At 38.2% G+C, this 19,225-nt stretch overlaps 1 protein-coding gene across 1 annotated transcript; it reads left to right on the forward strand.

Moving 5' to 3' along the window:
* Positions 1-15,645: 15,645 nt before the first annotated feature.
* Positions 15,646-18,982, forward strand: LOC115688962 (probable inorganic phosphate transporter 1-3). The gene is made up of 2 exons (XM_030614930.2): positions 15,646-15,837; positions 17,147-18,982. The coding sequence occupies exon 2, from the start codon at positions 17,168-17,170 to the stop codon at positions 18,779-18,781; it is 1,614 nt and encodes a 537-aa protein (XP_030470790.1). The 5' UTR covers positions 15,646-15,837; positions 17,147-17,167; the 3' UTR covers positions 18,782-18,982.
* The last annotated feature ends 243 nt before the right edge of the window (positions 18,983-19,225 follow it).

Consider the following 19,225-nt stretch of genomic DNA (forward strand, 5'->3'; position numbering starts at 1 on the left):
TAGTTCGGAAGCTAAAGAACATGCAAATCATATCAAAGAGCTGCATTCCCAGGTCTATAATAAGATCAACAGGCAGAACATGAAGTATAAGCAGCGCGTAGATATACGCAGGAAAAGAGTCGTCTTCAAGGAAGGTGATCTAGTTTGGATTCACCTTAGGAAAGAACGATTTCCAGCGGGTAGGTTTGGCAAGTTTCAACCTAGAGCTGATGGACCCTTCAGAGTTTTGGAGCGAATTAGTGACAATGCTTACAAGATCAAATTGCCGGGTAAGTATAATGTATACGGAACTTTTAATGTAGCAGATTTGCCACCTTACTACGCTGAAGAGGAAGAAGATCCTGAGGAGATTGACGACAATGAAGGCGAAGCAGATTTGAGGACGAATCTTTCTCTAGCAGGGGAGGATGATGCACCTAGGGGACCAGTGGACCCATTATGCGACTAGACGAACCGACCGACTCGAAGTCAACGATTTCGAATTGAGCTCAAATTTGGTCGGCTGAAGCGAAACGGCGTGCTGATCAATACTCACCGCTGTTGGCTGTAACTAACGATGGATTTTCGCGATTCGGGATCGTTTAGATGAGTTTTTCTATTTTTTTAGTATTTTTATGGGTTAATTTAGTAAAGGGCAGTTTCGTAATTTTGCGTTTTGATGTTTATTAATCCAGTAGGGTTAGGTTTGGGGATATATAAGCTTGTTTTAGGGTTTCGTTTTAGCAGACTTTGGATATTTTAATTTGATAATCATATTTTGAGGACAAATTGTTCTTCTGTCGAATTTTCTTATTCAGTCAATCTTTCTATCACGTTTCGGCATCACATGGATTTGGGATATTGGCTGGAGGGATCATGGCCCTCATCGTCTCGAGCGCATTCGATCTTGTGTACAAGGCTCCTCCGTACTCGGCTGATAGGGCAGGCTCCACTGTTTCGGAAGCCGATTATATCTGGAGGATCATTATGATGTTTGGAGCGATCCCGGCTGCTATGACCTACTACTGGCGAATGAAGATGCCCGAGACCGCAGCCAAGAATGCGAAGCAGGTGGCAAACGACATGTCTAAGGTGCTGAACGTTGACCTTGAGGCCGAGGAAAACAAGGTGGAAAGGATTGCGCAGGAGAGATCCAACAACTTCGGCCTGTTCAGCAGAGAATTCGCTCGCCACCACGGGCTCCACCTCGTCGGGACCACAACCACATGGTTCTTGTTTAACATTGCTTACTACAGCTCCAACCTCTTGCAGAAAGACATCTACAGCAAGGTGGGTTGGCTTCCCAAGGCAGCAAAGATGAACGCGATTCATGAAGTCTTCCGCATAGCCAAAGCACAGACCTTGATTGCACTCTGCGGCACCGTCCCTGGATACTGGTTCACAGTCGCTTTCATCGATCACATTGGAAGGTTCGCTATCCAATTGATGGGCTTCTTCTTCATGACTCTGTTCATGTTCGCGCTCGCTATCCTTACCATCACTGAACCGAGAAGCCAAACCACATCGGCTTCGTGATCTTGTACTCATTGACCTTCTTCTTCGCCAACTTCGGGCCCAATTCGACAACGTTCATCGTGCCAGCAGAGATTTTCCCGGCCAGACTCCGGTCGACTTGCCATGGCATATCAGCTACGTGCGGAAAGGCAGGGGCAATCGTTGGGGCTTTCGGGTTTCTGTACGCTGCGCAGGGGAAAGCATATGCGGATAGAGACCCTGGTTACCCGCCGGGGATTGGAGTCAAGAACTCGTTGATCATGCTAAGTGTGATCAATTTCTTCGGGATGTTGTTCACTCTATTAGTCCCTGAATCGAAAGGAAAGTCGCTCGAGGAGCTGACGGGCGAAAATGAGGACGAGCCAGGTCAGACCCCGCAGCCTCAGGAGGTGTCCGCTGCTAGAACAGTCCCAGAATGATTTCAAACTCCTAAGTGACTTTGTGTTGAAGAACGAAGAAGTACAAAATCGAGTGCTAAAGAAACTTCCCGTGTTGATGAATTTTGTGGAATCGTCACGCATGATGAATAAGTTTATTAGAGAAACTTTTTCTTCTAATAAGTTTAATTAATTGATTGAGCAGTAAGCTTAACATGGGTATCAACTACTGAGACCAGGTGTTTTTCTACTTACTTTTATTAAAAAGGCTCCGTATGTTTCTTGAAAAATTAATGATATTGAAAATATTTTCCTAAAAATGATCAATTGTATCATTTGAATAATTAGTCAATGAAAAATATTTTTATTATTGATAATAATTTATGTGCATACATTTTCGTGGACAAAGAATATCTTCTTCTTTCATTTACTTTTTGTAATAAGCTAAAAAATATGAAATAGTCATGGGCCTGTATGTGTGGCCTGAGGCAAATTTCGTTAAAAGGCTTGATTGTCAGATTTTATTATATTTTATCAAGAATACGATGCTACTAAAGCTTGAGGGCCCAAGGCCCACGGGCCCTGCCTTAATTTTTTTTATGTCCTTTTTTCTTGGTCGAATTATTCTTTTTACGTCCTTCAAACATAAGATTGCAGATAGATTATAGGAGTGGTACCAGTCCAGGATATATTATGTTTGATACGAAATATACATAACGCGATATTGTTTGTTGTAATCTAGAAAATATAGAAAGAAATAATAGTGACATCAAATTTAATAAAATAACAACCAAGCTAATGTTTATATAATCTTTAATATATAAAGATGCTAAATCACAACCTTTGTTTTTAATAAAATTAGCAGGAAATTCAACAGGAGGTAAGGTACGGCTAACCGAATCTCCTTAAAAGTGGTTTGTCCCTACTAATGGTGCTAAGCAGCTTCACGAACTATGTCTTCCAAGATAAAACACCTCAAATCTGTTTGTATTAGTACGAGCAGTACTCTATCTAACATTTCTTAAAACCGGCATACTTAGAGGAGTGAATTTCTAAAGAAGAATTCTTATCCTAAATAACTCTATCTCATTGGGTATTGAAGAAAGACTTCGAGCTAATCATCATGAACTTAAGAAATCATCTTAAAAGCTTTTTCATTAAAGCCGAAGAGATGCGTCCTTTAACGCATCCATTAATTCGTCCATTAACGCATCCATAAAACTGTTGAGGAGGACTGAAGGGTGATGTCCATTAACTCGTTCATTAATTCGTCCATTAATGCGTCCATCAAAATCACAGAAGAACGTGAATTAATGTTGAGCCATTAATAAGGCATAATTACAACATATTATCCGCCCTTAAATTTCTCTCTCAATCAATATAAAATAGAAGCACACCCGTCCATTGCATGGGCTTGAAATTTATCATTTGTGTAAATTTATGGCAGATTAATTTTTTTTTTACAGTTTATTCGTTAAGTTGCACCCTACTTTACATGAATCTTCCTCTTTTGGATAAAATTACACAGGCAGAGTTCTTGATTCATATTATATATTAACGTGAAATAAAAACATTTGAATAGTTGGAAAATCTCTAATTATTGTTATTATATGATATAAGGAAATCCCATATGCAATGGACAACATTATTGTGATATGGAGAGAAAATAACAAAAACTTCCAAGGAAATACTTCACTGGAAAAGTTACAAAACAATGTTAAGAATTTTCAATAATTGCTAATTTGCAACAATAAAACTCATTAAAACAAATGAGACAAGTACAAATACTAGTTGAAAGCAAAATCAGTAGAGAGTGCAAGAAAATTACTGCTTGCAAGGAAAACGATCCATCCCTTGGAAATTCGATTGATATGTGTCGCTCTTAGAGGTAATCCTGAAAGAATGAGCTCATTATCAAGCATTTATCTAGATTATTAACGGAAAACTACCACCGTGGTGGTGGACTAAGTTGGAAAAGTCTATACTGCTATTTGGTTTGGCAGTCACTCCCCAATCCCAGCAAATCCTAGTCCGCCTATGGCCTAAGTTCGCCTTTGTGCACCAGGTCCGCCTTTATGCCGAACGGTCCAACTAATTTCTCTGATCCTCGGTGTTCCCTGCTTGAAAACTTGGCCTCCTCTTCAGTCTTACTTTGATGTCCCCAATTATACATACCCTCACAAGCATACTCCCAACGTCAAAACAATAGCACTAAGGGTACGTTTGGGAGAGTTTCGGGGAAATGCAAAAGATTTTTGACTCAAGGTCCACTTGCTCAAACCAAAAACTATTTCATTCGGTGACTTTATAATTTTTACAAAACTGCTTTGAAGTTAAAAACTGAAGAAGGAAAAACAGAGGACATCCCACCGTTGAAGCAAAACTGGAGGATGGAGATATCCCATCATGGAAGCAAACCTGCCCAAAGCAAATCCATCGCCGTCGACGAACATACTGTGGAAGAGGCCAGGCGAGGTGATGCCAAGGGTCACGCATCGTCAGCCACCCAGACCCGCGCAAATCCATATAAGCATCAACCCAGGCATCCGAACTCAAACCCTTGATAACCCTCGGCTACCCTCAACACCGAGTGCAATCATCTGCGAGGCGTAAGACTGGCGACCATATTTAGATCTATAAGTCAGATTTGGTTTAGGGACGGAGAAGATAAACTGCTTGAGTTTGCAATACCCGGGGCCATTTGGGAGTAAAAGCGAAATTTTAGTAAGTTTTTTAGGGTAAGAAAGGAAACTGAGAAAATTCATGAACCCTTAGACGGGGTTTTCAAAAAATGCTGAAAGTCAAAGCAAGGGAGGATCTGCCTTGGACTTTGAGCTTTGCCAATTCTAGCTTTCATTCAAAGTGGTCCAAAAATTTCTAGTCAAATGCCACAACTTCCACTCGGGTACTTTAGAAGCCCAAAGTCCATCTTTAAAGCTATGCCAAACGCAGCCTAAATTATGCTTTTTCATATTTATAGTCATCCCCTCACTACTCAGTTTTTTTGTGTTCTAGTTTCATCTCCCTAATTTCTTTTGCGTGCGTATAGCAAAATGTAGTTTATACATAAAGCACGAATACCAGTGTAAAAACCAACGCTCAATCATTTTTAAGAAAAATAACCACCACGCTTATCACTCAAACTCTTAGAATGACACAAATGGTTCATTAACTTTGATTTAATATGCAATATCATCATCGAATTTTTAATTTGTTCGATGTGGTTCATGAACTAACGGTAAATGTTCAATTTATTCCCCATGAAATTATTCAATGTCATTCTTCCATTAATTCAAGTTAACGAAATTTGATGAGGTAACTTCCAATCTGTTAAGTGTGAATGGTGGATAAAAAAAAGTTACATGTGAATTATCCAGGCAAGATATTTATCTCAAATAAGGATATAATAATTCACATAATTAAATAACGATGGACATGTTAATTTTTCTTTTCTAAAGTACATGGAGAAAAAGATGGACATATTGACTCAACATTTTCAAAAATCCACCTTATCATGTAATAATTCATGTCGTCAAATAACGTCTGATTTGTCATATGAGCAAAATTTAGAACTACATTGAACATTTGTCGATAGTTCAGAGCAACATTGCATGTCTAAAGACAACATTATACATTAGGCCAAAGTTAAGGGAATTGTGTCATTTTCCCTTCATTTAATCAATGAGTTACAAATCATACACGTTAAATGATAAGAACCGCCAAATTTAATAATCGATATAATAAAAATATTGTAATTAGAAGCTTAGAAGCTATTAATCTCATCCATGGAATGCATCAAGAATAAATACCATACGCCACCGAGGATCCATGTCCAAATCAAAAGGCACCCTAAAGTCGTAAATTAAAATAGAGGGAGGAGAAAAAAAAGAAACAAAGATAGTCGGTAAACTTCTGGCTACTGAACTGATGGATAAACCAATAAAGTTTAAGAAATAAAATAAGCAGTCCCTAAGTTATTTTGTGTCCTCAACAACCATATTATCATCCATCTTACTGTTCTCAATATTGTCTATTTAAGGAATGAAAATTTCTCTTTGATTCATTGGAATTGGTACGTCGAGCTCTCGGGCACGGCTTGGCCTATTTTGTGTTGTTCAAATGAGTTTCTGTCAATAGGCCTCATCGCAAATCTTTTCTTACTCGAATATTAACGAATTGCAAAAAGAAAGAACGCCTATGAATCATTTTGCTCATAATAATAACAATAACCCGCCTTTTGACAAGGGGAAAAAATCACATCATCTGTTATAATTTGTCTTGAGTTTGGGCCGAACGAACTCGATCCATTTGAATCACTCGAAAGTTCAAAGATGAATAATTACGAAATTGCTTCGTATTGGAGCAACGAAGTTTGGAAAGTCCAACTTGGACTTTGGATGCACAAGGCAATTTCCTAGGCGAAGAAAGGAGAAAATCCCACGTCCACTTTGATTTTTAATCGAAGTTTAATCTAGGAAATAAAGATAAAAAAGGGGAAACTTCCTAGTTAGGCTTTGTTGACTAATACGGGCTGACTGAAGTTGGACTTCTTCAGGCAGTGGGTGGACATTTATATATTTGTGGGTTTCAATTGGTTACAGAGTGGGTCGTTGAAGTGCCGTTTCATCGAGTGCTTGATAGTGGGTACTCTTCTTGGAATTACACCAAAAATTTCCGTGTTGAAGCCAATTAATTTTGTGATATGATTTGTTAATTTCTTCGTGAATTTGAGAAATTATTTTGTGAGGAATTGTGAGGCTCAACATTGTGTGAGTTATTAGGTGTAATTGAGGGTTATAGAACATTGAGAGTGTTTAAGTGGCGTAAATGTAGTTGTAATAACTATTGTATCACTTGATATAAAGTGAAATTCGTTATTGCTCTCTCTATAGACGTAGATCATTACGATTGAACCACGTAAGCCTTATGTCTGATTTATTTTTTTGTTCTGTCTATTTTACTATTCGACCGCTTGCTTTCGCAATAATTGGTATCAAAACTAGGCCTGATTGAGTTGAAGCGAAACCGATGGCAATGGAAGAAGGAAAAGTAAAAATTGACAAATTTGATGGAAATGATTTTAGTTTGCGGAAGATGTAGATTGAAGATTATATATACCAAAGAAAACTATACTTGCCCTTATGTTGGGAGAAACGAAGCGAGCTAAATGGAAATTGATGGATAGATAAACGTTGGGTGTTATTCGGCTGACTTTGGCTCGTAAGGTCGTATTTGATATCATGAAAGAGAAGACAACTATGGGTTTGATGAAAGCTCTATCGGATATGTACGAGAAGCCGTATGAGATCGACAAGGTTTACATGATGCGACATCTGTTTAACTTGAAGATGAGAGAATGTGCATCAGTTGCTCATCATATCAATGAATTCAATGTGATTGTTAGTCAATTGAGTTAAGTTGATATTGACTTTGAAGATGAGATACGTGTTTGATTCTATAATCCTCATTGCCTAATAGTTAGAATATTACTATTACTATTGTTAGTAATTCTTTTGGGTTAACAAGCTTGATGTTTGATAGAGTTCGCGATTTGATTATGAGTGAGGATATCCGTATGAGAGAATCTGATAAACTTGTATCTATTGCTTTAGTAAGTGAAAGCAGAGGAAGAATTATTACTCGTGTTAGAAGAAGTAGTATAATCCTAAACAGACGTAATTAATCTAGGATTGATGGTGCTATCTGTTGGAGTTGTGGCAGGAGGAGGCATCTTAGAGAAGATTGCCTTAAGCTAAAGAACGAGAAGGGTAAGGGAATAAGAGTTGTGTTTGCAGATGCAGCTATAGCAGACAGTAATTCGGATATTGCTGATATTGTCTTGTCTGTCACTAATTATTCATCATTTGGCAAATGGATTATAGATTCTGATTATTCATTTCATGTTACACAAAATAGGAACTGATTTACTACTTGTCAATGGACGGATAGTAGTAAAGTGCAGTTAGGGAATAACGTTCATTGCAATGTTGTGGGTGTTGTTGATATTAGAATCAAAATGCATGATCACATCGTGATGACATTGATTGGAGTGAGACACGTTCTAAAATTGAATAAGAACCTGATTTCCTTGAATGCTTTGGATTTAGCTGGATGTTGGTATACCTTAAAAAGTGGAATTCTAAAGTTTGTTTGAGGTGCCTTTGTGATAATGAGAGAAATCAAGCACGGTGGCCCATATGAGCTTCAAGGTGAGACAGTGACAAATTTCATTTGGCAATGCACCTATTCGAGAGTCTGAATTGCGGCATATGCGTTTGGGGCACATTAGTGAGAAAAACTTGAAGGTTCTAAGTGAAAGGAATCTGTTGTGTGAGTATGTTGCTAACGAATTGAATGTATGCAGGTGCTGTGATATTAATCAATGGTAGAATGTGTAGTTCAACACGGTTGTCAGAGAAACCATGAAGATTGCAGAGTTAATTCACTTGGATGTTTGTAGGCTGTCACGATTTCCTTCAAGGAAGAGTGTTAGATTTATGCCAACAATTGTAGATGATTACTCAATGAAGACTTGGGTGTTTGTGCTATTGTCAAAATCGAACAATTAAGAGTTTTGATTGAAAAGGAGATTGGTAAGACAATCAAGGATGTGCATATTGACACTAGTATGGAGTTTTGCTCGAACTGTTAAACGAATTTTGCTTAAAGGAAGGCACGATGAGACACCACACTAATGCTAGTGAACAACAACATGTTGTAGAGTTGATGAGCAAAACGTACTATAGACGGCTCATAAAATACTTTCTAGTGTAGGTATGATTAGGAGATACCTGACGGATGAGCTTAATACGATGAGCTACCTAGCGAATAGATCCCCATTGACTGCGATTGGATGTTGGACTCCCGAGAAGTGTGGTTAGGTAACGTTTTTAATTATTCTGTTCTTAGAATATCTGGTTAAGCGTGTTATATTCAAGTGATTTATGGTAAGCTCAATGGGAAGGTAAGAAAATGCATGTTCCTAGGTTATGCAATGAACATGGTTATTGGTTGTGGTATCTGGAATTAAGTTTACTTGTTGTCAGTAGAGAAGTTATGTTTTACAAGTCTCCAATACTGCTAGGGAGGAGAATTTATGAGAGTGTTCATACGAATCTCGACGATGTTTGACTTGAGATGAAGTTGCAACCAGAATACTGAGGTAGCGGGTGACACAGATAGTGCTTGTAGTGAGGTGCAGCTCATAGAGCCAACAATTGCCGTAGATTTCCTGATAGATATAGATGCAACGATGATTTTACTTTATTTGTGATAAAGGAGGTTATGTCGAAAAATCCTTGTAGAGTAATTAAAGGTACAGGTGGAGTTGGTGTTCCGTTCAGGTCCAGGGTCATATCGAAGTTCAAGTGAAGGTTGGATTTGAAAGATATTTGTAGCAATTGAGCCCAGTAAAGGGCTATGGGATAATAGCAGCGAAGTTCGAATATTTCCAACGAAGTGATTGTGACTTGACTCAAACGTCGAGTCAATGTAGAAATTGTTATATTATATTTTGAGTTTGAGCCGGTGAAACGAACTCAACTCGAATTGAATGACTTGATATGTCTAAGTTTAAAGACGAATAATGCAGATTACGAAATTGCTTCTGTATTGAAGCGGCCAAGTTTGGAAAGTCCAACCTGGACTTTAAATGCACACGGCAATTGCCTTGGCGAAGAAAGGAAAGAAATTCCCACCTCCGCTTTGATTCCTAATTGATGTTTGATCCAAGAAATAAATATATAAAAAAAAGAAACTTCCTAGTTAGTCTTTGTTGACTGATACGGGCTGACCGAAGTTGGACTTCTTTAGGGGGTGGGTGAACATTTATACATTTGTGGCTTTCCGTTGGTTGCAGGGAGGGTCGTTGAAGCGCAGTTTCGTCCAGTGTTTGATAATAGGTTTTCTTCGTGGAATTACACTAAGAATTTGTGTGTTGAAGTCAATTAATTTTATGGTAAAAGATTGGTTAATCTTTTATGAGATTCAGAAATTATTTCATGAGGAATTATTGGGCTAAATACTGTATGAATTATTGGGTGCAATTGAAAGTTGGGAAACACTAAAAGTGTTTGAATCGAGTGTGGTTGTAATCTCCGTTATATCACTTGATCTATAGTGAAATTTGTTGTCGCTCTCTCTATGGACGTAGGTTACTACGATCGAATAACGTAAATCTTGTTCAATTTATTTTCTTGTTCTATTCATTTTACAATTTGATCGCTTGCTTTCGCAATATCATCAAAGTTGATAGTCCCATTGTCGACCATAGCGAGGGCATATGCCAGTTGATCAACACATCAACAAGCAAACTCAAAACAACCTGACTTGTCTAGACTCATAGGCTCTTTTTGCATCTGACATTGTTCCTCATGACTTCTCTCATTGAACATTTCTTCGCGTTCCCACCTCGAATTTGGAGTTCTTCGGGATGTTATGACAATCTAAACCCGACAACAACATTCAAGGTTTCGCGTAAAAGCTTCGCCATCAGATGTAATGGCTGATGACCCGTTCACGCGTTCCTGATGCTGCTGGGAAGCTTCCTTAGTCCCTCAATCAACGGCATTGGTAGGAGAAGTTATTGAAGTTCTGCCTATCTAACCAGTGAAATTTGAGTCAATGTCAAACTCGTCTTTAGGGGCACAAAAAATCAATAATGTACGTTGAATGGTAAAAGAAATATGGTCCATCACACTTAATGAGAAAGGGGTCAGGGTAAGGTCCACATCAATGTGTCACGGGTCTCCCTTGACCCTCGCCACAACGCCAACATGCCACGATATATGTTCCTCACATGCACATACTAGGGTAGGAAATTACCCAATCAGTCTTATCTATTGTATGGATGCCAATTCGATCATAAATATTTCAAGTTTTACTAATTTTTTCCTAAATCTTTACGCAAAATATCAAGGCAATCATTCCGACAAATTTTCATGACTTTAACCTTTTAATCTAAATAAAGTATCTTAGACTTTACCTTTTTTTATATATAAAAGACTCTTTATATGATTTTGGTTGTCAAACTTTTTATCGAGGTTTTATATTTTGTTTATATCTAGTTTTAAACTGCCACACTTTGCGCCTTTTGATTTCATAGAACTTTAGAATTATACTCTAAATTCTTGATAAAATTGTCCAAAAAGTCGTAAACCTATTTTACGAGGGTCCTAAGCCTTTCAATGGTGTCAATTTAGTCCTAAACCTTTTGATGATTTGCCAATTTAGTTCTAAACCTTTCAATTATGCCAATTTAGTCGTAAACTTTTTGATAATTTGCTAATTTAGTCAATGTGGTCCTTTTAGCCAAATACAAAATAATTGGTTTATGACTAAATTAGCAAATCTTCAAAAGGTTTAGAACTAAATTGACACAAAAAATGTTTAGCACTAAATTGACAAATCGTCAAAATGTTTAGGACCAAATTGGCACAATCGAAAAGTTTAGGACAGAATTTGTCTTCGTATAATAAGTGTAGGATTGTTTGGACAATTATCCCCTAAATTCTTGCATATATAGGAATAAGGGTTACGGAAATTAAAGAATTGCAATAAGATAGTATTTTTTCAATCTTTTTTAAAGTTTTTACCCTTTTGCTTTCCCCAGTACAAGTTTTTAAATGACATTTTTTCTCAAGTACTAAAAAGCTAATCTTTAACAAAGGCATTTAATTAATCTTAAACTATTAGCGAAAATCGCGTAAGCTGTGTAATTATATGTTAAAATTGAAAAAATAATCCGTACACATTCTATCTGGAAGCTAATTTGTTTACACTAACTTGTGGTCGATGGATGATGCATATCCGTTTAATGATTATGTTTAGAAAAGAAGACAAAGATTTCCCGTGATATGAGAATTGAAATAGTGAATGGATTGAGGTCATCTGATCCATACTAAACTTTCGTCTCTTTATTTAGGTCAAAAGGACCCCGCCTACCAAGGTTGGAAAGACGAAGACAACTTCCTTTCAAATAAACCCATCATTTCCCAATTGCCAAACATTTAGCACGACCCGTGTGGATTAATTTGTACGTAATTAAGGAAAATAATGTACTTTTCCCAAAACCTTAGCACACAACCCAGGACTGAGCTCAGTAACTTCGAAAATCATGAATGAACGTGTGAAAAACCTCAATCATTTACAAATTCTTAGATAAGAAGCATAATATATTTCATTTCTCACTTACAAAATCATGCGCGTTTAACTTATAAGAACTGCTTGATGCAGCGGTCAACATAGTCCGAAAAAAAAAAATTCTGATCAAACAGAAACTTAGATTCAGTATATTAGTCTTTGTAGAGTCGTTAGTTTGGCAGAAACAGTCGACCATGAATTCCCACTTGCAAACCCTAACACCCTTTCGATTTCGCTTTTAGGTCATTACGAATTAAGTTTAAAAGCTGCTATGTTGAAGTGCTCAAGAGTGAAACTAGACGGATAGCGAGAGTTTTGACTTTATGCACACTCGGCGTGTCCGCATGACATTCTAAGGATAAGATGTTGGGAAGGTTCAATGGGAAAGCTTTTCGAATTTTCAAGTCCTAATTAGAGAGTTACAATCATATTCTGCTAAGAATATCAATCAAATCATACCAGTGTTAGGATTAGGCGCATAAACACAATGAACTAGAGAGTAAAGCCAAGAAAGAGAACTCAAGACACAAAATTTATTCTTGGTTTATTCTTAAATTAAGGTTACATCCAGTAGAGGATTCCACTATAATTAACACATCTCACTTCTCAGTTACAATTACAAGAGAAAGAGATTATAAATAGGCAGCAGTTATTCATAAGTCCAAGTCTAAATTACCAAATGATGTCGTTCATAGGGTAAGAACGATCTGCACACAAAAAGCCAACCACGTTTCAGTAATTTATGCGTAGAAGCTTGCTTCCGGGAAACATAGAGAGAATGACAGCAACTTAAACAAGGATTGAAGGTTGTTGTTGTTATAGTAGGCGAAACAAAAGCAAAGTGGGGAGTGAGAATTAATATTTTGTTGGTTTAATACCATTAGCAATCTCAGTCGATACCCCCATGATACATTTACCTTAAATTAATTTTCATCTCACAAAAAATTCCAAACCGGTACCCTCATGATACATTTAGCCTAACAATTTTTGCCCTACAAAAATAATAAATAAATAAGTACCCATGACATATTTACCCCAAACTAATTTTTGTTTGTTCTCCATATACGCGTTTTGCTTTGACGCGGTTCTAGAAACTTTTGAACAAGTTTGAAAATGTGAAGAAAATGTTAACAAAATCAACTTTAGCATCATGCAAAATCAAAAGTCAGCACAAATGACCAATGAAATGAGTTCAGTGATGATGTATACACGTCCATGGGTGTCCTCTTCTGTTTGAGTAGTCACTGATTGTCAGGAAGTTAAATATACAGTAGTCACTTATATCCGGTCATAACACTAAAATGATGTATTTTCAATATGTTTTGAGACGTTACATTTGAAGTCCTGGTTTACTAATCATCCAGGGTAAGTAATTGATCGAATCTTATAATGATAACCACAAAAATTCGGTTTTTGAATTCGCATTGTAATCTTTGCTTTGCGTGCTACTACTATGTTAATCATGACATTCCTGGTCACAATAATATTTATGGTAATCACAATAATTGCCACTAGTTAAGTTTGTTGAATTGTAAATAATTGCTTGTGCAGTTAATCTTAACACAGTATTGGTGTCAGAAGATGTTGCTTTTCATTTCTCTTGTCCATAAATCCTTATTTTCTGTCTTTGTTCCCTGCAAAGCATAACTCTAATTTAATATCATCTACTTCTGTATTTTAGCTTTGTATCATAATAGTTTTTACCCCCTTAGGATTGGTGCAATTGATTAGGCTGTTCGGGATTTGCAGCTCAAAAACTAGAGGCACCTGTTTGAATTTCAAAACTACGTGCGAACACATCTGGATCAAGCCGCCTGGATAGGCCAAAAATTTGGACTTAACTAGTTCATGAGATTTGTATGGTGTTCCATGAGCTCCTAGGTAGCTAAGTCTACATGCCCCAGCTTTGGATTTCAAAATGTACTATATATATTTTAAACACAAAAGCTAAACTTGGTGGAGAAAAGAGATTTATATAAACCGCACGCAGATGTATAATTATTGATTGAGATCCTCTAAAATTAAAAAAATAAGTATATTTGGTAGTAGCCCTATTGGACCAAAAGTACCTTGTTAAGGGAATTTACCTTAAACATCAATTCAATCTAACACTATAGGTGACAAAATGGTTCTAGAACCCATTTTTAACTCATATTTAATGGTGTGGGTCATAAATGAGTTGCCTTAAGTTTTAAAAAGAAGCTTAAGTGGGTCATAAATAAATTAATGGGTCTTATATGGTTTTAAATGGGTCATAAATAGGTTACCTACTAAGCTTATGTTAATCATATACTTGTCATTTTAAAATTTTATGATTTTTTAATTTTAAAATATTTTATTTTTCTTTTTTCTTTTTCTTTCTTTCATTTCTTTTTTTTTTCTAACGAAATCTGCTCGTCGACACCTGGAGAGGGCTAGGACCCTCGCTCGCAGCCAGCGAGGGCCGGCGACCCTCCCTGGACGCAAAAATAAAAAAAACGGAAAATAAAGAAGAAAAAAGAAAAAAGAAAAAAGAAAAAAGAAAAAATATAAATATAAAAAATTAAATTTCTTTCAAAAAAATTATAAAAATTGTCTACTACATTTGTATTGCATGGAAGTGTTTTAGCAATATATATATTTTTAAAATTATAAGAAACAAGTTTTCCTAAATTTGATTAAATATGGAAGTGTTTTAGCAATATGGATCGAGTATGAGTCAAAAAATTTACATTACGAATAATTGAGTTAATAAGTCAATTTGGGCTGGTTCATTTATGACCCGACTCACTCATTTGACATGTCTATACAACACACAGTTCTCTCTCTCTCTCCATATGGCATCATTACCATTAAATATGCGGGCTATTTATGACGATTTTTTCTACTTTGCTATTTTCTATGTAGATTTCACATATTGTCTATGATTCGATCGGTCAAGGCTAATTGATAAGATGGAGAATATAATATCCGGGTAGCTTGCATTGCCTTTGCTCGAAACATGGATTCTGGGGTTTCTATTTTACGAGACACAAGTGTCCTCCACTAAATCGTTTGTCCTATAAGAAAACTCCATTGGAGTATATGCAAGAAAGATCCTTCGAGTACTATCGGAGCAATGCGAGGTAGAACATGAATTCTTTAGGACAAGGATGACCAATAGGTAATGCAATAAAAGTCAGAGATGACCAATGGATTTATTTCTCCTGCTAAATTTATTTGGTGGCTTCTTTTTTTATAGTTAATTAACAAAATATAAAAAAAAAAAACATCTCGAGAACACCATTGATGATTATTGAAAATTTTGTACGTGTTGATTAAGCAGTAAGCACATAACATATAATTGTTTCATTGACGTCAAACAACTTCATTTTCGATTGTATTTTTTTTCCTTCATTGCGATCATCTTTTGTTTTTGTGGGTTTGAGTTACAATAATCATATATATAATCAATTAATCTCCATTCAGGTTATATGTCTTTCTTGTTTTCCTTTTTTTGGGGTTTGAAAATTAGGAAGCACCATGGTCATCAATAATGAACGATACACTCCCCGCTTATCGTTTCACGCGGAGAGCAGAAGAAATATCTTCGATAGATTTTTCTCTTTTTCTGTTCTTTTCCTTTCTGACGTGACGTTAAGGAGATAGCTGCTGCGAAATCGCTGGGAAAATGCCCATTTGAGCTCACACGACGACTTAGAATATGGAGGCAAATACCGGTAGATGCAAGTCTTGATTCGATCTTGTGGAAGCCAAAGAACCATTTAAATACCCGACCATTTCTGCTCCAATTTCACTCGCCATATCCAACTTAGCACCAACACCATTCGTTCACTTTACTGAACTGGTTAGTCTCTCTCTCTCTCTCTCTCTCTCTCTCTCTCTCTCTCTCTCTCTCTCCATGAATGGAGGAGACTCCACTACAAGTTCTGAGAGATCTGCCTAGTAACTTTCTGCTACTCTTTTTGCAAACACAATCATTTTTTGTTCCTCTTTTCTTTCAATAATTAGTGTTGCAGTAAAAAAAGACAAACGTGGCTTTTTCTAGCGACCATCAAAGCCCTTTTTGGCTCTCTGCGTGTTATCACATCTCGTACTTCTGAACTCAGCTGGAGAATTTTGCATAGCACGAACAAAGAAGGGTTCCCAAGCTCGTTCCTTTTCTGAGATTAGAGATAGATATGGAGCTGTTCGTTATGCTTAACTGTTCCTCCCAACTTTGTTCTTCTTCTATAAAACCAACAAAAACCAAAAAGGAAATTTTCTCTTCTCCAAAGTCACATGGAAATAATTTCCTCTTGTACGAACAAGTGGGTTTTGGTATGTTTTAATTCTTGCCTCTGCACTCCTTTTTAGAGTCTTTTGATGCTTGTTCTTGGCAAATCCTTTCGTAGCAGACTCTCCTGTTAACTCAGCTCGGTTATTTTGGAAGAGGGTCTTAACAGTTTGAGACAACTTTTCCTTAAAAATTTTCTGCTTCAGTTTAGTCTGAATTCTGAAACATCTGACAACTGTCGCTGAGAAACTATCAACTTGGTCGACATGAAACATGGGTTTCCGGTAATCAAGCGTTTAAAGATATGTGTCTCCACAATAATTCAAGACCCAGAGCTGATGAAAAATCCACTTCGAAGGTCACACATATGAATCTAAACCATTTGATTGGGTTATCTTTTTCCATCTCAGACCAAACTGTCCCAGACTTCTCAAACATTCATTATCTTTTAATTGGAATTCTGTAGAATCTGTCTCTATCTTCTCATATCTGCCTCATATTGTAGTGTCTTTGGTCCCTATCAATGGTTTTTGACCGGTTGATTTTTTTCTCATGAAGAGTGTGTGCCTAAATAATCGTATTGTTCATTGGATTTCGCAACACGAGAGAGAGATTCCACGAATCTGAAACTCATTTAATACGTTACCCTTTGTCCAAGCTTTGAAAGAAGTGTTAAAAGTTCCAATCCTGTTCAATTTGATTGAATTGTCTACTGAGAGGCAGAAGATACAGCATAGATAATTCGGACCGTTGAAATTGATAGTTCATAATTGACCTCTTGACTAGACACGCGTTCAATTTCTTGTAAATCTGCTACTGAAGGTATAGTAGGAGTATAATGTATTCGTTGAGACTACTTAAATGATCTTTCATTCGACAGAGGTGGGATTGATTGCCAGTCATGGCTCGAAACCAACTGGGGGTGCTTAACGCGCTCGATGTGGCCAAGACGCAATGGTATCATTTCACCGCGATTGTGATCGCAGGGATGGGATTCTTCACCGACGCGTACGATCTCTTCAGTATATCTCTCGTCACCAAGTTACTTGGCCGGATATACTACTTTAACCCCGACTCTGATAAGCCCGGCACCTTACCTCCCAAAATCGCAGCTGCTGTTAACGGTGTCGCACTGTGTGGCACTTTGGCCGGGCAGCTCTTCTTTGGGTGGCTTGGTGACAAGTTGGGAAGGAAACGAGTCTATGGTATAACCCTGGTCCTCATGGTCGTTTGCTCTCTCGCCTCCGGGCTCTCGCTTGGCCGCCAGCCCAAGGGCGTCATGGGCACCCTCTGTTTCTTCCGGTTCTGGCTTGGTTTTGGCATCGGGGGTGACTACCCGTTGTCTGCGACCATCATGTCTGAATATGCCAACAAGAAGACCCGTGGTGCGTTTATTGCCGCGGTCTTCGCCATGCAAGGATTTGGGATATTGGCTGGAGGGATCGTGGCCCTCATCGTCTCGAGTGCATTCGATCATGCGTTCGAGGCTCCTCCGTACTCAGAAGCTAGGGAAGGCTCCACTGTTCCGGAAGCCGATTACATATGGAGGATCATTCTGATGTTTGGCGCAATCCCGGCCGCTATGACCTACTACTGGCGAATGAAGATGCCCGAGACCGCTCGTTACACTGCCCTAGTGGCCAAGAATGCAAAGCAGGCGGCTACCGACATGTCTAAGGTGTTGAATGTCGACCTTGAGGCCGAGGAAGAGAAGGTGGAAAAGATTACGCAAGAGAGATCCCACAACTTCGGCTTGTTCAGCAGAGAATTTGCTCGCCGCCACGGAATTCACCTCGTCGGGACCACCACCACTTGGTTCTTGTTGGACATTGCCTATTATAGCTCCAACCTCTTCCAGAAGGACATCTTCAGCAAGGTGGGTTGGCTTCCCAAGGCAGCAAAGATGAACGCGATTCATGAAGTCTACCGCATAGCCAGAGCGCAGACCTTGATTGCGCTCTGTGGTACCGTCCCTGGATACTGGTTCACGGTCGCTTTCATCGATCGTATTGGAAGGTTCGCTATCCAATTGATGGGCTTCTTCTTCATGACCGTGTTCATGTTCGCTCTAGCAATCCCTTACAATCACTGGACCCGGAAGGAAAACCACATTGGCTTCGTGATCATGTACTCGTTGACCTTCTTCTTCGCCAACTTTGGGCCCAATGCCACAACATTCGTCGTGCCGGCAGAGATTTTCCCGGCGAGGCTCCGGTCAACTTGCCATGGCATATCAGCGGCGTGCGGAAAGGCAGGGGCGATCGTCGGGGCCTTCGGGTTTCTGTACGCTGCTCAGGGGAAAACTGATAGAGATGCCGGTTACCCGCGGGGGATTGGCGTCAAGAACTCGTTGATCATGCTCGGCGTCATCAACTTCTTTGGGATGTTGTTCACTCTATTAGTCCCTGAATCAAAAGGAAAGTCACTTGAGGAGCTCACGGGCGAAAATGAGGATGAGCCCGATCAGACACAGCAGCCTCAGGAGGTGTCCACTGCTAAAACAGTCCCAGAATAATTTCGACTCCCAAGTGACTTTGTGTTGAAGAACGAAGAAGTAGAAAGCAAGTGCCGAAGAAACTTCCCGTGTTGCTGAATTTTATGTAATCGGCGCTCATGATGAATAAGTTTATTAGAGAAACTACAGTTTGCATTGAAGAAACACTAGAAGATGTGTATATAAAGTTCATGTAAGATATATGAGTGAGTTTTGTTTCCATGTTTTCAATCTTCACCGTTCTACATTTACTGTCCGACGCCTACCTCATGAGACACATTCCTATATCCTTTGACGTTTCTACCTCTATTAATACATCAGAAAAGGTAACGCCAAATGAACCAGCATCAGGATTCCAAATTATTGCATTGAGGTGCATCAGTTTCAGTAATGAGACCTGTAAGTGTTGTGCGGAATCCGAGCTTGCTCATCTTTTGCATATCTGCAGATGAAATCCTAGAACTC

Source organism: Syzygium oleosum, unplaced genomic scaffold (genome assembly GCF_021117445.2).
Source record: "Syzygium oleosum isolate NSW1041296 unplaced genomic scaffold, Sole_v2.1 Sole_v2.01, whole genome shotgun sequence".
Classification (NCBI taxonomy): Eukaryota; Viridiplantae; Streptophyta; class Magnoliopsida; order Myrtales; family Myrtaceae; genus Syzygium; species Syzygium oleosum.

What these genes read in the sequence shown, in the direction of transcription:
- LOC115688962 (XM_030614930.2), top strand. Translation starts at nt 17,168, where the DNA reads ATGGCTCGAAACCAACTGGGGGTGCTTAACGCGCTCGATGTGGCCAAG.